Raw genomic sequence first — 17,254 nt, forward strand, 5'->3', positions numbered from 1 at the left:
GACATGATCTGCGCACGACACCTCCAAGAAAAATGCAGAGAACAGCAACCTGCCTACTTAGAGTATTATTTTTAACTGAGTTTGATGTATGGAGCTTTTTTTTCTTCCAGTGTAAAACAGGCTTCATTTTCTCATTGTGGCACGCTCTCTGCTTTAGGACCAGTCAGATGTATAGTATCAATGTGTCCCACTCCCATTCTATTGCTTTTGTATTGACTACTCATTGGACCAGCCAGCTATGACTCTGTCTGTGCAGAAGGCTTATTTTCTCACTGCCACTTCACAGATTCCATGTACGGACATTAGCTTGCCTATTCAATTGTTGTAAAATGTGTTTACTTATTATTTACATGATATATGTTTTGATTATCAGCTGTTACTGCTTGCAAATCTTTTTTATTTGAAGATCTATTCAGTACTTATCTGAGAGTTTTATTTACAGTTCCATGCAGTACGAATACACGATGGCATTATGGCAACTCCTTATGTTTTGGGTGAACATGCAGAAAAACTTGTGGCAGCTATTGCTTTACGGAAACTGCAAACCAGGTATGTTCTTGTCGTCACAAGCTGATGTTTAGTTCCTGAGAAGTCAAGGAATTTTTCCAATGTCCAGACATCAAATGTTTCCTTTTTATGTATTACAAACCAGATTTTTGAAAAATTTCACAGAAATTGCATCAGCTCATACAAAATGAGTTACCACAATGGTCCCTGAAAGAAAAAACAGTAATTTCTTACCGTGGCTAAAAAACCAAAACAGTATGTTTACAATAATAGAATGAGAGATTACTTAACCCTTTTGGCCCTAGTAGTTTCATAAGGAACCATGTTTTGTAGTGCTGAAATCTTTCTTCCTAGTGGTTTTCATACGAAACCAGTGCTCCTAAGAGGTGGGAGACATTACCGAGTGGCTGTTTAGTGAACCTGAGCAAATTCTGTTCTCTATTTGTCATTGTCCAAGTCTCAGCTGCATAGGTCAATATGAGCGCATAATACATCTTGTACATTATCTCTCTACACTTCCTTGGTACTTCCTTATTTCAGACAAGGTTTCCTACACTCGGGTAGAATGCATTGTCCTGTTGCACCCTTTTGCTCACTCTGAAATAATAATCAGCTCTATCATTACCAGCTGCTATATACCTACACTAATTTAATCCAGATGCAGCATTCAGAGCGGTATATTATCGTGTGTTCATAAAGCAAAATTACATTGAATGCTCCGAATTTTATGGTAGGCAGACTATCATGAATCTCAAAATACAGTGCTCCAAACACATCAGCACAATCAAATCAAACCATGGCATCTTTATATACTATTATTAGACACAAGGCATAGTTACATTACTTGTTACAAAAACTTAGTTTATTATCCACCTAATCAATACAGTTTACTCTCAGACCACACTAGTTTCAACCGTACATAGCGGTCATCCTCAGCTATTAATCATAAAATTAGAATTAGGACATAATGACGTCATAAACGAAAAGGAGGAGGGTTAAACCTCTTGAGTTATGACTACAAATACAAGCACATAAAATACATTAGTGTACACATTAAAATTCACACATTAGACAAGTGGATTTGAATAAAAACTAGTAGGTCACATGATTAATATCGGATGAGCGGTCGAAATATCAACCAGAGAATTCATCATCATCATCATCATCATCATCATCATTTCCCTTTATCCAGCTGTAGCCGGGTAGGGGCAAATATGGTTCCTCTCCACTTTCTTCGGTCTTTCCACCACTCCTCCTCCAACACTATGTCCCAGTCCAGGTTTCTTTCTATAATGTTGCGTTGGATGGTATCCTTCCATCTCAATCGTGGTCGTCCACGGCCTCTCCTTCCTTGGATTTGCATTTCCATCACCTTTTTTGGCATTCTTTCGTCGCTCATTCGCTTTATGTGCCCAAACCATCTTAGTCGGCTCTTCTCTATTCTATCATTCATTTTTTCCACTCCAATTTCTTCCCGGATTTTCTCATTCCTTATTTTGTCTCTTCTACTCTTCTGTATCATACTCCTCAAGAATTTCATTTCGGCTGCCTGTATTAGACTCTCATCCTTCTTTGTCATTGTCCAAGTTTCTGCTCCGTAAGTTGTTATGGGTACATAATACATCTTGTACATAGTATCTTTTGCTTCCATTGGCAAGGAAAGGACGAGCGGTCGAAATTTCAACCATAGCCAAACCCCGCCAAAAGGTTATATCAACCACATCATTTATCTCGCATTATGCCTTGAATTCTGCCTTATGAAAATGATCTACTCGTTTTGTTACTAATATATGAGTCACTGCAATGCGCAATGCCATGGATTATGGCTTACGAAAATGCGCAGAAGAATGTGGCAGCTGCTTTTCCCGCTACAAATAAAGCAGTTACTTCCTTAAAACCAGTGAACTTGGCTGGATGTGTGAAAGTGTTCCATTCCATTAGTCAGGACGAAGTGCGGGAAATTTACCTGGACTCAGATTCCGATGAAGATGTATTAACTGTATCTGAATCATAAGTACCTGAGAACAGTGTTTTGTGTGGAAGTGAGAGTGAAAGTGATGTGAGTGATTCAGAATGGAGGGACAGACTGCCCGGAGACAAAGCAAATGTGCATGTATTTACCGGCCCTCCCCCTGGATTATCTCGCTTAGGGAATGAACATTCACTAGACATTTTTAAATTGATATTTACTGATGAACTTTTCTGAATACTTCTTGGAGAGGCAAACCATTATACATTTCAGGCTTTAGGTGCAGATCATAAACAGCTGGAAATTCAGATGCATGAACTGTATCATTTCTTGGCCATAATTGTACAGATGTGTCACTGCCAGAGAGGCACACTGAAGGATTACTGGTCTTCCCATGAGCAGTATTACACTCCTTTCTAGTCAAAGACAATGAAATGAGACCGCTTTCTCCACATTCTTAGGGTTCTACATTTTGAAAATAATGACAACCCACCTAACAAAACTGACCCCAGTTATGATCGACTATGGAAACTATGAAACACATTCAATTACTTCAATGACAAATTTTCTTCAGTTTACAACCCAACAGAACACCTAGCAGCTGATGAAGTGATAGTCCTATTTAAAGGCAGAGTGATCTTCAAGCAGTACATACCAAGAAAATATAAGCGGTTTAGTATAAAACTGTACTAGCTCTGCGACAGAAATTATTACTCTTACGAATGATGGTCTACTGTACCTTGGGAAACAACGGCAAAATGCTGCAGCCAACATCAAGTCTACGCATGGAAAATTTCTGCAGCACAAGGAAAGTACAGGGTGTTAAGCCATAAATTGTTCATGGACAATCACTTTTCCTGTCCTGCCCTCTTCAGTGATTTGCATGGAAGGAAAGTAAACAGCTGTGGCACCGTCCAGCATAACAGGAAGGACATGCCGAAAATTTCAGACCTAAAGATTTGAAACTGAAGAAGGGAGATATTATTAGCAAAGCGAAGGGAAACCTGTGTGCAATAAGCTGGAAACATAAGAGGGAAGTGTATTTGCTAACTCACAGGCATAACCCCCCACCATGCACCACCTGTCACTGTATGAATGACAATAGGATTGTACCGAAGCCTGCAATAATCGAGAGCTACAGTACACGTGGGTTATTGTGACAAGAGTGATTATATGGCCAGTAGTTACGTTATTTCCTGCTGAACATGGAAGTGGACAAGGAAACTATTTTTCCATCTGCTAAACATACTGTGGTTATTTTGAATGCCTTCATCATTCACATGTCGTAGTTTCGTGAGCTACTTCTTAGAAATCTAATACATGCTGCTCAAGACATGAACCTAGAGCTACCATCCACTAATCTTGGCAGACCAATTACCAGCATTGCACATCTCTCTCTCCTTGAAGTGAAAATTTCTAAACAATGGCCTCTGAAGGGATCATCTCGCAGGTGCAAAGTGTGCTCCGAGAAGAAGGGAAGGCATCAAGATCGAATTTCCATGGGGAGGAATGTGGTGTAGCACTTTGCATGTATCCTGCTTCAAAATGTACCACACCAAAAGTGTCTTTTAAGGTCCATGTTTTCAACTTTTTTATGAAATCATTCATTCATTTGAATGCTGTTTTTATGCCTCGAGAAGTGTAATGTGATATAAAGCGATAACAACAAAATAACTCTCAACTTTCTTGTAGATTCTTCACCTCAGCGTGGCCTGTTACCTGTCATTGCGTCAGCGCATAACTTTCCTGTTACTGACCTCACCTGACCTTAGAAATAAATTGCCATGTCAAGCAATACTATTGCTCCATATCTATTGAATCACTCAGGAAGATTTTCATGTTATTTTGAAGGTTTCCTTATATGCAATATTGTGTACAGTTTATGCAAATTCAAAGGTAACGTAGTGTAATAAGAGATTAATTGGACTTATTAATAAATTGTAACTATTGTTTTATAAATCATTTACGATCATCGCATTCCCCATTTTGTATGGAATAATCCAATCGTTATTCAAAGTTGTTCTTTCAAAATCTCTAATTTCCACGAGAATATAATTAAGATGGTGTAGTTCATACTGTCCCTAGGAAAGAAAACTCTGGCCAGCATGGGCTTGGACCTTACTAATACTCCGTCCGCCAAGGGATGTGCACGCACGCATGCACGCCTGTCCGATAAGGTTAATGACACTTAAAATGATTTCAAAGCTGCACTTGTGTCGACAAAAAGATGACATAAGAAGTCATTGTCTGTAGTCCCATCATGGATCACAGTAAAATATGCATTACAAGAAAATATCACAGTATTGAAGAAAAGATTTTAAGTGTCATTAATCTTGTGACCTACTAGTTTATTCAAATCCACTTGACCCTTTATCAAATGTCTAATGTGTAAATTTGAATGTGTCATCATAATTATCATTTTACAGTTCCAGTTTCCTGGGTACTGTTGGTGAACCTCTTCCATTCTATCTTATTGACATACATTCTGTTGTTAATGATGTAAAGTGATGTTGTGAAGTGAGTCCACACTTCTCACAACACACAAGTATGCTGAACAAGACTTCACTATCTATATTGAGCTGAGGCAACTTTAATTTAAATTCAACCTCATTCAACCACCCAACTTAAGGTGTATCGGCTAAAAACAAATATCAGATGGCCTTGCCAACCATACATTATACTGGACCTTGACTTATATCTCCATTGATATTAACAGAAGTGTGGGCATTTAATTTTATTTCATCATATACATTCAAGACTTTTACACTCACTCACCAACTTTTATTATACAACACCAATGTACCATCCTAGACTATAACGCCTGTAATGCGTTACATCACTCCATCATATTTTATCCATTGTTTATTTAGTCCTAATTGTAAAATTGTAACCAACTGTACTTTGTATTGCACGTATATGGTACACAATAATATGTTATGTATCCTGCCCGTCTTATAACTTCAAGCTGAAGATGACGCTAATATGCGTCAAAACTGGTACTTTAAACTAATAAATAATATGTTGTAAACATCGTATACGACATACTTAGTATTGAATAGGTTGAACTTTTCCTCAATTCCAATTGTGAATCTTAGTTCAATACGGAAAAATTAAGTTGTTAACTTATAATGTCCATCAACGAGTTTGTTCTTGGTCTTCCCACCGTCCGTTTTTCCTGCCAGTCTCTCCAAGTTAACATATGCTGTCCTTGTTGGCTCCACTCTCATTACATGCCCAAACCACCTCAGTCTGGACATGCTGACCCGCTCTAACAATCCCTGCTTCCTTCCTAACCACATCATTCCTTAACTTGTCCAGTTTGGTTTTTTGAATTGTGAACCTAAGGAACTTCATCTTGGATCCCGCAACCTTGATGAGTCTTTCTTAGTGAGGGTGCAGGTTTCAGTACCACAGGTTAAGATTGGTACGGAGTACTGATCGAACATCACCAGCTTTGATTTTGTTGGTACTTTGGGATCCCAGAGGAGTATTCGTACTTGCTGGTAAAACTGAGAGCTCTTCTGCACTCTATTTGCCACCTCCTTTGTAGCTAGTGTATCTCAAGATATTACACTACCAAGGTATGTAAAGCTTTCCACACTTTCTAGTGGGCCATCACTACTGTTTTCAGTTCGTTTATCTTGAGATTGAACTCCTGGAACTTAACCTTCCATTCATTGAGTCTTGACTGTACCTGTTCCTCAGTTTCTCCCCAGATCATAGCATCATCAGCGGAGGCCATTGCATTTAGTTCACCAGAGGTTTTCTTGATGTTCTTCATTACGTCATCCATGATGGTGATAAACAGTAATGGGGATAGTGCACTGCCTTGCTGGACTCCACTTTTGGTCTTGAACCAGGATGAATGTCCGTCACCCAATCACACACAGCTGGTACAGTTCTCATACAGCATCTGAACTTTCCTCGCCAGTCCCTCTGGCACATTTCTTTTTCTGAGGCATTCCCATATCTTCTCTCTTGCAATGCTGTCATATGCCTTCTCACTGTCAAAGAAAACCATAAACAAATCTTTGCCTTTTCCCCAATATTTTTCCATTAACATAAGGACCCTGAAGATTAGGTCTGTTGTGGACCTGTTAGGCCTGAAGCAATACTGTTCCTCTTCAAACTGTGGCTCTAAGATGACTGGCAATCTCCTCTCTTAAGATTTTCTCAAGAATCTTAAGCCCGTGAGAAAGGAGTGTTATTCCCCGGTAACTGGAGCATTTTTGGCGATTTCCTTTCTTAAACAGTGGGATAATGACACCCTTGCTCCAATCAGTAGGTATCTTGCCATCTTTCCAAACTGCATTGAGCACTCTGTGTTGCCACTGTAAACCCTGGACTCCTGCTGCTTTAATCATGTCCGTGCTTTCTTCATCGATTCCTGGGGATTTCCCTTGCGGCATCTTCTTAAGGCCTGCTTCTGTTTCAGCCCATGTAATGGGAGGTTCCTCTGTGCAGATTTCAACAGCTGGGTCTTTTGTTCTCTGATCTGCTTCTGTCCTCTTCAATAGGTGTTCAAAATGATTCCTCAGAACCTCTATGATGTCCTCTTCTTTCCTGGCTAGGTTTCCATTAGGATCCTCAATTGCTTTGATGGTTTCAAGTGAATTCCTTTTGTTTCTGATCACTCTGAACAATAGTTTCATATTTCCTCTGCTGTCTTCCTTCAGTTTTTGAGAAAATTTCTCCCAGCACTTTATCTTATCCTCTTCTACTACTCTTTTAACCCTCAATTTCTTGTTCCAGTAAACTTGCTTGAGGTCTCTGATCTTTCCCTTGTTTCTTACTACCTGTTTTGGCTTGGAGTTCTCTCTATCTCGTTCTTTTTTACGGTGTTGCTTTCCTTACTCTTTCATTCCACCAGGGTGTGTCTTTTTCCCTTACTCTCGCACTTGTCTTCCCGCAAATTTCTATTGCTTCTTTTATGAAGGTGTTTTTAAATCTTGTCCACTGTACCTCACCACTCTCCACTTTTTCTGTAGGCAGTTGTCCTCTTATACGGTCCTGATATTCAGTCCTTTTTCCAATCTGTTGTAGTTTCCACACCTTAATCTTAGGCAATTTCCTGGTTGTTATCTTTGGTACATTAATGTCTTTCAAATCTGCAACTAATAACCAGTGGTCACTATTGAGGTTCTCACTTGGAATCACCTTGACATCACTCACAAGTCTACTTCTTTCTTTATCTGTAATGACATAGTCAATGACCGTCTTGCTCTTTCCATGCCAGCTGTAACGGGTAATCTTGTGACTGACTCTTTTGTTGAACCTACTGTGTTTTACTACCAAACAGTTTCTTATGCAGAAGTCTAGATGTTCCCCTTCTGAATTCCTTCTCCCATAGCCATGTGGCCCCGTCACCTTCTCATAGCCATTCCTGTCTGTCCCTAGCTGTGCGTTGAGGTCCCCAATGGTGATTGTCCTCTCTTCACTGATGGTCTCTTCTAGGTCTTCGAGAAACTTGTTCTTTTCATCGTGACTGCAACCCGTCTGAGGGGCATGCACTTGCACCAGTGTCAGCTTCTCTTTCCCAAGGTGAACTGTCGCCTTTATAATCCTCTCATTGATGTACTGGATCTCTGTAATACCATCTAACTCTTTAGACAATATTAATCCTACACCATTTCTCATCTCTCTGTTGTTACCATTCCAATAGAGGGTATAGCTTTTCCTCAACTCTTTCTTCCCTTTACCTTTCCATTTAGTTTCACTCAATCCTAGGATTGATATTTTCCTTCTCTCCATGATGTCCACTAACTCTTCACATTTCCCAGTCAAACTCAGTACATTGATTGTTCCTATTTGAGTGTGTTGTCTTCCAATATAAATGGTACATCCAATAAATTTACTCATTTGGGACAAATATTTCAAGTTCCCTATGGGAATCAACATCTATATCATGTGTTGTCTTCTTTGGGGTTGTTGCACAATCGCAAGGCTGTTGTCTACTCCGAGTTCTTTGCTTGCATCCGAGGCTTGTATATGTGTTGAAAGCGATTGCAGTTACTCTCCAACTAACTTGCTAGGCCTAACGTTAGAGAAGATTTTCTGTCAGGGTTATCTCCCTTAACCTTTTGCAATCCCCTGCCACATCTGCAAGACAGCAGCTTCCAGTTGAATTTATGTGTCCTTTCCTACACAGTGGCTTCAACAAGCCCCCGAAGGGTGAACTCCTCTGCCTATAGCCATTGATTCTCCCTTAGTTTTTTAGGTTTGGTAACAGCCGCCCAACCCTCGGCCAGACAGTCGCAGGTGGTACCGTCTACTGTCGCATACGGTAGCAGGATATACCTGACCTGACCCTATGTGTATACTAGTGTATTTTATGTGTTTGTATTTGTAGCCTGAACACAGGAGGTTTATCCCCCCTCCTTTGTTTATGACATCACCATGTCCTAATTCTAATTTTATGATTAATAGCTGAGGATGACTGCTATGTATGGTCGAAAATAGTACTGTTTGAGTGTAAACTGTATTGATTAGGTGGATAATAAACCAGAGTTTTTGTAAAAAGTAGTTCATATCCATCAATACAGACCCAACTGTGAAATTTATTGCTTTTACACACTTACTTGTGTCATGTTCTTCACTTTCATCTTTCCTGCTCGACCTTCCTTGGTCGGTCAACTCTTGTTCTCTTCTGACCCCGACAATATTAAGTTTGAGACCTAGATTTTTTCATTTTCACAACCTTCATGGCTGTTCTTTTGCCAATACCTTTATTCTTTAGAGGATTGGACATCTTCGATATTTCCCTCAGTTTACTCTTAAGAGGTTATGATTGCCCAGATGTTCTTCTGCTTAAAACAATAATCACCACCACTACCACTGTTCAGGACATATATATGCAGACATCAGCACAAGCATAGAAAATCCTGGAGGATGATGTGAGTCTCTCAAAGATTCCGTGGCTTTAACACCAGACATTCTGCTTGATTCCCAACCACTCCGAAATGCAGCTGTTTTAAATACTTAGGCTCCGTGGTGGAAAAACTGGGTGGATGTGATGAGGATGTAACTCACAGGATCAGTGTAGGCTGGTGAAGTGGAAACGTAGTTGCCTGTGTTTTGCAATAAGAGGTTGCCACTGAAGCTTAAAGGAAAACTCTACACGACAGTGGTGAGGTCTGCACTGACTTTGCTTTAAAATGCTTGACATTCTGCGAACACCACTAGCATTGTCTAAATGCCACGGAGATGAAGATGTTGAGAATGTTAGCAGGAGTATCGAAGGAAGGCCATGTCCGAAATCAGCACATCAGAAGCATGTTACACATGAAGGAGACAGTTGTGGAGAAGGTTGAACGTGAGCGTGTGACACGAGGAGGTGATCGAACAGGATGATAGTTATGTAGCTGAAAGAGCCCTTGAGCTGCTTCTACCTGAGGTACGAAGAAGAGGTAGGCCTAAGAACAGTTAGGCTCAATATATAAGGCGACGTCAACTTTATGATGTTGAAACACAAACAGCTGCCAACAACAAAGTGCAACTGTGTTCTGCTAACCCTGGAGGATTTTGCTGCAGCATCTCCACAACCAGGTCAACATCAGTGAAGATACATCGATGACGAAAAGAAGAATAAGAATAAGAAGATGATCCTGAAGGACACTTGCTTAAAACATTAGGTCAATTATGAAATACACAGCTTTACACTGTATATCTCGGGAGCCACATGCTCAATGGACAGACACAGTTCATATCCCAGGCGCCATGTAACCACGTCATGGAGAAATGCTTTCTCTAACTGCAATGTTATTAATTGATACGAGCATCTTTTGGTATGCCTCTATCTTTTGAGACTAATAGTATACTGCTTTGACCTTTCACTGCCAGGATCACTGGATGTTGTTATATTTTATGTGTACTTTCAGTCCTGGAGGGGGTCACGCTGGCATAATAGATTCAGCAATTCGGCTGCTCGTTGACAAAAGGGACATTAGAGATGGGCTGACACATCAGGACCTTTTCTATAGAAGGGTGAGTCGTTTTTCTGATACTTAAGTAATAAAGAATAACAATCTTATTTCAGAAGTGCAGACTGTAAACTACGGATGTTCATATCACTACATTGCTGTGGATGACCAGACACCTCTTACAGGGAAAGTAGATTGATCCCATATGTCACTCGAGCATGTCACGAGTCCATGTAAGGTTGTGATCCCATATGTTACTTGAGCATGTGTGAGCCTTTTTAAGGCTGCGATTGCTCGGTAGTTGGTTGAAATGTTTATTAGCTAGATGTTGAAATGGACGGACGATGAGTGTCAGAGAGGCTGGATAGGTCAAGATTATCGGTGCTTACAAATTCGGTCATTCCAACTTTGAGATTTCTGGCAATTTTCAAATACCACATTCATCAGTGAGTGATGTATTGGTGACCAGGGAAGCAAAATAATTAATAAATAGGGACTTTTGATACCTTCTACTTCTGGTGAAGCTTCATTAGAAACGCGTACTTGAACCATTTGTTGGGGGGGGGGGCTATTTGCCTTGGATTCCATTACCGAACTGTGGCATGTGAACTAAGGATCATTAAACTAAACACTCGCTGCTGATTATGGTGGCGCAAAACACATTGATCAAATGAAGAGTGTCATGTGGAGCGGTATATTGTGCTACACTTTGTGGTAGTCCTATGAACGCATATGGACCTGGTGAATGCCAAGTAAGCACTACTTACCAGAGTGCAATCAATGTTTCAGTGTTCCCACTTGTGAAATTTGGCAGAAGAGGAGGCATTGTGGTATGGACCTGATTTTTGTGGTTTGTTCTTGGTGCACTCACTACAAAACTCGACGTAACGCTGGTATTACACGTTACAAATCTCATGTTATGGTCTTATTGAAATGTAATTAGTCAAAAAAATAATACCAGATTATAAATTCCACCTATTCAATACATAAAAGTTTTTTATTTAAAATTTTAGAAATAGATCTTAACATATTAGATACGGGGACATGTTTCGCCCATAATGAGGGCATCATCAGGCTAAAAATCTCATAACCTGAAAGAATGAAAAAATCAGGATCCTGATTCTTCTTATTTGTAGTTTTTAACGAATGTCTAAAATATAAATAAGAGGATACTGTTGTAGGTACAAATGTCTAAAAGAAGAATAGCAAGTGGAAGACTAGGTATAAGTACTCTTATGACAAAGTCTTATAATCAATCCTTATTATAGATTTTTACGAATGTCCTGTTTTGAAATGTGGTGACAAGTAGTTAGAAGTTCACAATAAATATGTAAAGTACTGCGTTGAAATGAAATCTGGTAAATATGGTGCCTTATTCTGGAGATGGCGTAAGGAGCTTATAATAGCTTAATATTTAGGATAAAAGTCACTCTTAGTGGTGGTTAAATTAAAATCCAAAGTTGTTTGAGTGTTGATGTTGTTAATCTTATGTGAAAACATAAGACGGCAAACTTCCTAAGGCACTTAGGTGCGAGGACAAGTACTCGTCAGAAATATAGCTATATTTATATTAGCAGGTAGACGTGGTTGTAGCTTCTTATATTAAAAGTTGAAAGGAAAATGTACGAGGTTGAGTAGAGCTTGTGGTGTTATGTCCCTTCGACAGTTGTGATGTAAATTTGGTTAAAGATGAGATAAGTTGAAGAAAATGTGTTGTGTGTAATTTCATTTATCTTTTCTATAATAAGGATTGATAAGAAAAAGAACAATCAGGATCCTCATTTTTTCATTCTTTCAGGTATGAGATTTTTAGGCTGATGATGCCCTCATCGTGGACGAAACATGCCCCTGTATCTAATACGTTAAGGTCTATTTCTTAAATTTTAAATAAAAAAACTCTTAGGTATTGAATAGGTGGAATTTATAATCTAGTATTATTCTTTGAGTTTGGTAACACTGGTACTCGAACCATTTGCCGGGAGGTGTTTGCCTTGGATTCCATGAGCGAACTGTGGCACATAAGCCAAGGATCACTAAGCTAGTTCCTCAAACCTATCAGGCAATATTGGACAGTTCTATGCTTTCCACTCTGTGGCAACAGTTTGGAATGAGCCCTTTTCTTTCTTAACAATACACCCCTTCAAAAAATAAGGCCGTAATTGAGTGGTGTGTCAAAATGGTAGTGAATCAAATTGAAAAACTGGCCTGATCTAAACTCAGTTTAGCATATTTGGTATGAGTTACAGTGTCTATTGACAACCAGACCAGACCACCCCAAAATGGCTACAGAACTGTCTGCCAGTTGCAGGAGGAATGGAAGAAAATACCTGCAGACATGTACCAAAACTTGGTGGGTGGTCTTCTTAAAACGGAAGAGGCTGTGATGGCAACAAAGGGCAAACCTATGTCATTCTAACACCATAGCAGCAACAGATAACCCAGTAGCTACAGGTGTCCAGTCATTAATAGCAATCTAGTGCATTCCTGTTCTTATAGGTTTTTTCTGCTTTAACACGTATTCATATTCTTCTTACCTTTTTATCATTGGATATAATTACACAGTATATTTGGTTCAAATTATAATTTGATATCTAATTTTAGGTGAGCGAGATTCACCACTTCTTCCGAGCTTTGGCCATGAGGTCTAATGAGTTAGTGCTTAGTGATCGACAACCACAGGAAGTAATAAATATTCTAGCTGAAACAAACATCATCATTCAGGTTTGTTAAGATATTCAATGAGATTTTAAATTTTATGCCTTGCAGACTTTCTTTTTTACTGAATGGATATATGTTTTTATTGTAGACTGTTCTTCAAGATGTTATCGAATTCCGTCAGCATCAAGCTGAAGTTTTTTCTACCACCTCCTACCTGAACTCAAGCCACTGTGTGTACATTCCATGGACATCAGCCCCAGGTGAAGGTGGTATCAAGGATGCTCTTACCAGACAGGTGTGAAAATAAATTAACTTTTTGTTTACTTACATGTTAGCAATAAAATTTTCATGACAATAGGCACTGTGTTATTTTATCTGATTTTATTTCAAATGCCTGTACTTGACAGAAAGTGGCATAATGTTGTAGATTTCCTGTAGGGCTAGTTGGACATGTGAACTAGTCTGATAATCATAATAGATTTCAGTCCCAGATTCTGGTGGTAATCTCTTCCGGTTTCCTCTGTTCATAAATATCTTGTTCTTGATATCATCCAGTGTCCTACCCTTAGCTGCAGTATCAGTCTTCATATCCATCCAGCAGTTTTTAGGTTATCCAACCTGTTGTTTCCTTTCCACCTTTCTTTCCAAGTGGACTTGAGCTGTGTCTTGTCTGAACCTTAGTCTGAATGTGCTAATTCTCTCTGGGAGAGATGTATTATTCCCAAGTATAATTCCCAACTTCCCACCTCACCTCCTCATTTCTTGACTTGTCCATCCTGATCTTTTGGATAGTGGACCTCAGGAACTCATCTCTAATGCCTGCAGTCTTGAAGAGTATCTCTTGGTGAGAGTGCATGTTTCAGTACCATAGGTCAAGATCAGTTTGAAGTAGCTGATGATCTTCCTAATAATGCTTTCTTTAGAATCTTATCATCCCAAAGGAGGGTCCTCACTTGGAAGACGAGGGAACTCTTTTTGTACCCTGTCGGTGATCTCTCTTGTGGTAAAGGATTCTCTGGATACTATATTGTTAAGGTTTGATGCTTGCTGGTTGGCTATCTTTACCACTATCATCACCACTTTTTTACCACCATCCCCACACTCTTACACTTGCTGATTTTGATGTTGAACTCCTGGAACTTGGCCTTCTGCATGTTGAGTTCTGCCTGCACCTCCTCTTCTGTTTCTCCCCAAATCATGATGTTTACTTAATGCTCTTCCTTATACCATCCATAACAATAATTAGCAGTAGTGGGGACAGTGCATTGCCCTGTTGGAATCCACTGTTGCTTGCAAACCGTGATGAGTGCCCCTCTCCAATTCGCACGTAGCTGGTACAATGCTGGTACAACATCTAGAGTTTCCTTACTGGTCCTTCAGGCACCTTCCTCTTTATCAATCATTGGTAGATCTGCTCTCTTGCGACACTGTCTTTTGCCTTTTCAGAATTCAGGAATGACATGAGCAGGTTCTTGCCTTTCCTCCAGTGGTTAATTACACTGTCCTGCGATGGTTTCATTGCCGCCATCCTGTATAGTTTTCTAGGGTGGCTTTTGCACCCTTAAAAAGGACCTGGCGTTATTTATCCTGCATCACATCACATTTATTTAAAAATTCTATATTACTTCTTTAAAAATTCAATATTTTTTCTTTTATGCACATACACCAATAGGTAAGTTACTTTGTTAGTAGAAGTGTTACCTTGAATAAGTTTTCTAAATTTATTAATTAATAATGCAAACTCCTGCAGCCATCTGGAAACCTTGGACAATCACACTCACAGCTTAGAGTTGACAACACTGCACAGTGTAGCTTGTTTTGCTGATTAGCGCCATTCATTTGCAGTGCTTTGTGTGCTTCAGTCAGGGTTGTACTTCGTTTGCTAATGAGAATACGTGACTGACACACTGTGATAATTTTTATATTGAACTTACATCAACATGTCATAATAATTTCGTGTGGCTATTTCCAGCCGGGTGCAGCCCTTGTAAGGGAGACCCTCCGTTGAAGGTGGGCGGCATCTGCCATTGTAGGTAACTGCAAGTTATTGTGGTGGAGGATAGTGTTATCCATTGGAATTAACCAATTAAGGTTAAAATCCCCGACCCGGCCGGGAATCGAACCCGGGACCCTCTATCAACATGTCATGTCGTGGCTGCATGAACAGTCCAGATATATATTCTGCTATGTGTGTGGAAGTTTCATGCCAAACAGCAGCGCATCATAACAGAGCTTGTCAGAAAGGCCTATTGTGCATACAGTACTTTTGGCATCAAGCTGGGAGACCAAGACAAGCTGTGGGTACCTCTTAAATTTGTGAGACCTGTGTAAAGCAGTCATTAGAGTGGGTGAATGGTGAGCGAACAACCTGCTATTCGGAATACCAGTGGAGTGGCGACAACTTACAGACCACAGTTCTCACAGCTACTTCTGTTCGGTGAATGTGAAGGGTTTTAACAGCAGGAACAAAAGTAAGATTGTGTTTTCAAGCAATATTTCTTCCTCATTTCTACCTGTTCCGCATGGCCCAGATGTACCGGTACTGCTGCGCCTGGAGCAATTAAATGATGGCTCCTCTTCTGAAGATGAGACAAAAATGGCCAGTGCTACCTTTGACTATGATTTCTTACCAGAAGTTGCTGGTAAAGAACCCAAACTTTTCAAGCAAAGTGCGTTAAATGACTTGGTTTGAGATCTTGGTCTTACGAAGGAATATGCTGAGATACTTGGGTCTAGATTCTGTGAAAGGAACGTGTTGGCATCAGGTATGATGTACTATTGATATACAGTAGAAGACCGTTATAGTGAGAATTCATAACAGCGAAAAATATACTCGCTATAACGGATTGTCGTTATAACCGATTTTTTGTAAAAGTCAGGAAAACCACCATACATATTAAAATCAATATGAAACAGCAATCATTTTGTTCAAAACTTGCATTTTCACTGATAATATCCACACTACGGCTTACTTGTTTGTTATTTTTCGAAAAGATACTACGTGAAAGTGTATGTTTAATTTCAGGCCATACCGTATTTCTCCGAATCCAAGATGACCTCCAATTTTTCCTTCAAAAGATTTTAATGTCTTAAAAAGTGCTGTGTAAAATCATATGAATGCCTTTCTTATACAGTATGCATTTTAGACTGTTTTTAGACGCCAGACATTGGCTTTAGTTATAGCTTATTGTTTTGCGGCTGCACAATTATTCTTTATTTCAGCGGGTTTAATAACCATTAACTTAAAATTGGCATCGTAATATCTAAGAGAACCCATTGAAAATTTGCCGGCAATACCTGTTCCACGCATCTACAATATGACGATCCATCAGCAAAATGTTCTTGCTTACTATAAAACTGTTACTTTCACTCATTTGCTGGCTTCACCCAACTTCAGGGTCTAGCGATGTATAGGCCTAATCGTGGACGTTGAAGGTCAACAAACAAGTTTATTGCACTGCGGTATGGCAGTTCCGCCCTTCCGTTTTTTTTTTGTGCACATAACTCACAATTTCATCTATGACTTCTTTAAAGCCTCCATGGGGGAGACCACTGAATGCATTTTTTGTACAGTACGCATTTTTAAGTTATCTTTGTCTTCATGCTAACGTCGATTATTGGCTTAAGTTGGGCCTATGTCGTATTTTCTTGCAGTTGAACAATTATTCCACATTTCTGAGTGTTTAATAACCATTAACTTAAAATTGGTATTATAATATGGACGAGAATTCGTTGAAAATTTGCCAGCAATACCTGTTCCACATATCTTTACAATACTGTATTGCAACCTGTCCACTTCATGACCGTATCGATGAATTCAGTTCAACAAATTATTAAACAAATTAATTTAAAACACCACCTAATCAATCAATACTTATTCCTTGCCTTTTGGTAGAATTATAAAAACATTATCATATATAGGACATGTTTCGACCACTTAGTGGCCATCTTCAGCTATCTTTAAATAGCTTAGATGAAACAATTTGATTAGTAAGTACATTAAAATCTTAAATTACTTTCCCATGGGAACTTATAACTATTGCTTAAAGCGCTTCAAGTTTTTTTTGAGGGGGGTGGATAAGGGGAGGGGATTTTAGTGATGTGGTGTGTAAAAGGGTACGTTTTAAGATTTTTTAAATATGTTCAATTAGAAAATAAGTTTTTAATATTACTGTAGATGTGAATTGTAATTTAAGTACCT

At 39.3% G+C, this 17,254-nt stretch overlaps 1 protein-coding gene across 1 annotated transcript in view; it reads left to right on the top strand.

The window, feature by feature from the left end:
- The window catches only part of Nup133 (nuclear pore complex protein Nup133), a 314,729-nt gene that overhangs the window by 191,778 nt on the left and 105,697 nt on the right, over nucleotides 1-17,254 (top strand). The window contains exons 12-15 of the mRNA XM_067151176.2: nucleotides 443-549; nucleotides 10,354-10,459; nucleotides 12,997-13,116; nucleotides 13,202-13,348. Of these exons, the coding sequence (XP_067007277.2) occupies nucleotides 443-549; nucleotides 10,354-10,459; nucleotides 12,997-13,116; nucleotides 13,202-13,348 (480 nt within the window). The remainder of the gene's footprint in view (nucleotides 1-442; nucleotides 550-10,353; nucleotides 10,460-12,996; nucleotides 13,117-13,201; nucleotides 13,349-17,254) is intronic.

Source organism: Anabrus simplex, chromosome 7 (assembly GCF_040414725.1).
Source record: "Anabrus simplex isolate iqAnaSimp1 chromosome 7, ASM4041472v1, whole genome shotgun sequence".
Classification (NCBI taxonomy): domain Eukaryota; kingdom Metazoa; phylum Arthropoda; class Insecta; order Orthoptera; family Tettigoniidae; genus Anabrus; species Anabrus simplex.